General features: G+C 33.3%; 1 protein-coding gene across 3 annotated transcripts in view; it reads right to left on the minus strand.

Moving 5' to 3' along the window:
* The window catches only part of Cenpc (centromere protein C), a 44,261-nt gene that overhangs the window by 34,869 nt on the left and 7,279 nt on the right, over positions 1-2,113 (minus strand). For all 3 annotated transcript variants that reach the window (XM_029545407.1, XM_029545405.1, XM_029545406.1), the window contains one exon: positions 32-99. In XM_029545407.1, coding sequence (XP_029401267.1) covers positions 32-99 — 68 coding nt within the window. The remainder of the gene's footprint in view (positions 1-31; positions 100-2,113) is intronic.

Raw genomic sequence — 2,113 nt, forward strand, 5'->3', positions numbered from 1 at the left:
CAACCTACATTGGTTCTCCTGTCTGACTTACCTCTTCGCCTAATGATTGACTATAATCGGCTTTCTCTTTAGGTGTTAAAGTCAATGACTCTGTAAAATCTGTCATAAAAATTATTGACCAGGCTTATAAAGTATATAGAAAAAAAAAAAAAAAAAAAAAAAAAAAAAAAAAAAAAACAAAGCAGGACAAACTGGAATACAACTTTCATAAAAACCATCAGCATTAGGGTAGAAGAGCCAAGTAGATTTCTGGGAACTCAAGCCTAGGCTGATCTACATACTGAGACAGTCTTAAAAAGATTCTAACTGAACAATCAAAGTGGCTCTGTATCAGTTCTTAACCTGGGGTCATGATCCCATTTGGGGTCATATAGCACACAATAGTCTACATAGCAGATATTTACATTATGATTCATAACAGAAGCAAAATTACAGCCATGAAGTAGTAATAAAATGATTTTACAGTTGGGGGTCACCAGACCATGAGAAGCTGTAAAGGGTCGTAGCATTAGGAAGGTTGATGTATGAAGAACTGTCAGTTGACTCCTCACAACACAATTAGCCAAAGAAACAGAGACATCAAAGCAATATTCAAAAACACTCTTACAAGTATCAGAAACAGAAAAGAAAACCAAATTGCTGACAATTTTTCAGTTTTTTTCTATCTGTAATAAAGATGTTCTTTTTCTGCTGTCTTACTTTTTGTGTTAACAAAATAGCTGAAACTGAATTAGGGATGTAGCTTGGTGATAGAATGCTTGCCTAACCACGATGCCCTGGGTTTAATACTCAGACTTGCAAAATAAATACAAGAGACTGAGTGATTTAAAAAGAACAGAGGTTCCAGTGGTTTTGTACCTACAAGAGTCTTTATTTTATACCAGGCGAGCAAGAAACAGAACTGACAGAGCATAAGTTCACTCCCCAGAGGCCTCATCTCTGAGCACTGACTGCTTCACTGGCAACCAATGTTCCAGCGCGAGACTGTAGGTAATTACAGGAAACCTCAGTGTCTGCTATCTCAGCACTCTGATCATGCTTGACCCTCACAACGCTCTTTGAGCTGATTTATCATTTCATAATAAACAAATTACTTTATTATAAGTAATAATACATCACCACTTTATAATAAACAAATGTAAATGCTAATTACCTCAAATTCAAATGATCCCTAGAATTCTACACTTAGTACCATTATACTTTTCCCATTATAGAAATGATGGATCTATAAGTATCTAATTTTATGGGGTTTTTTTTTTTTCCAGATTTTAGAATATTTACATATGCAGCATAAGATTTTTCTTGGGTCTAAACACAAAAATTACATACATTTCACATGTACTTTACACCAAAAACCTGAAGGTAATTTTGTGCCTAAAATGAAGTTTCACATAATTTTGCATTTGTGGTATGATATTCATTTGGAAACTTCTGCATTTCAAAGCAATTATGATTCTGGATTTTCTTCTTTTCTTTTTTTCATTGAGACATTCCATCATTTACTTCAATAATGCCAGAATTTGAGTTTGTAATTGTATTTCTGTTTTTTTTCTTTAAGTTTTATTGCATTATGAGAAAAGATACATAATTTCAATTTATCTGAATTTGTTAACATTTAAAAACATACTTTCAGTAAATAGACTTACATCACATTCTTCTTTCCCTTTTGTGCCCCAACTCCTCCCAGAGGACCCCCTTCAAAACCTGCCATACCTTTCATTTTTTTATCACATTCTTTAAAATTTATAAAATATTATAACAATAAAACCGAGTATTATAAAAGTTGTTTGATATAAAACAATAATCAATCGAATAGTCTTATGTAAAAGATGTTTGTCTACAGCAAAATGAAAATACATATATTTTTCTCAATATAAATTTTAAATAATTCCAAATATATCAACTATATGATATTTTAAAATAATATATCATAATTAGGGTTTTTTTTTTTTTGGCTTTTTTTTCGAGACAGGGTTTCTCTGTACAGCCCAAGCTGTCCTGGAACTCACTTCGTAGACCAGGCTGGCCTTGAACTCAGAAATCTGCCTGCCTCTGCCTCCCGAGTGCTGGGATTAGAGGTGAACGCCACCACGCCCGGCTCATAATTAGTTTT

Source organism: Mus pahari, chromosome 13, assembly GCF_900095145.1.
Source record: "Mus pahari chromosome 13, PAHARI_EIJ_v1.1, whole genome shotgun sequence".
NCBI lineage: Eukaryota > Metazoa > Chordata > Mammalia > Rodentia > Muridae > Mus > Mus pahari.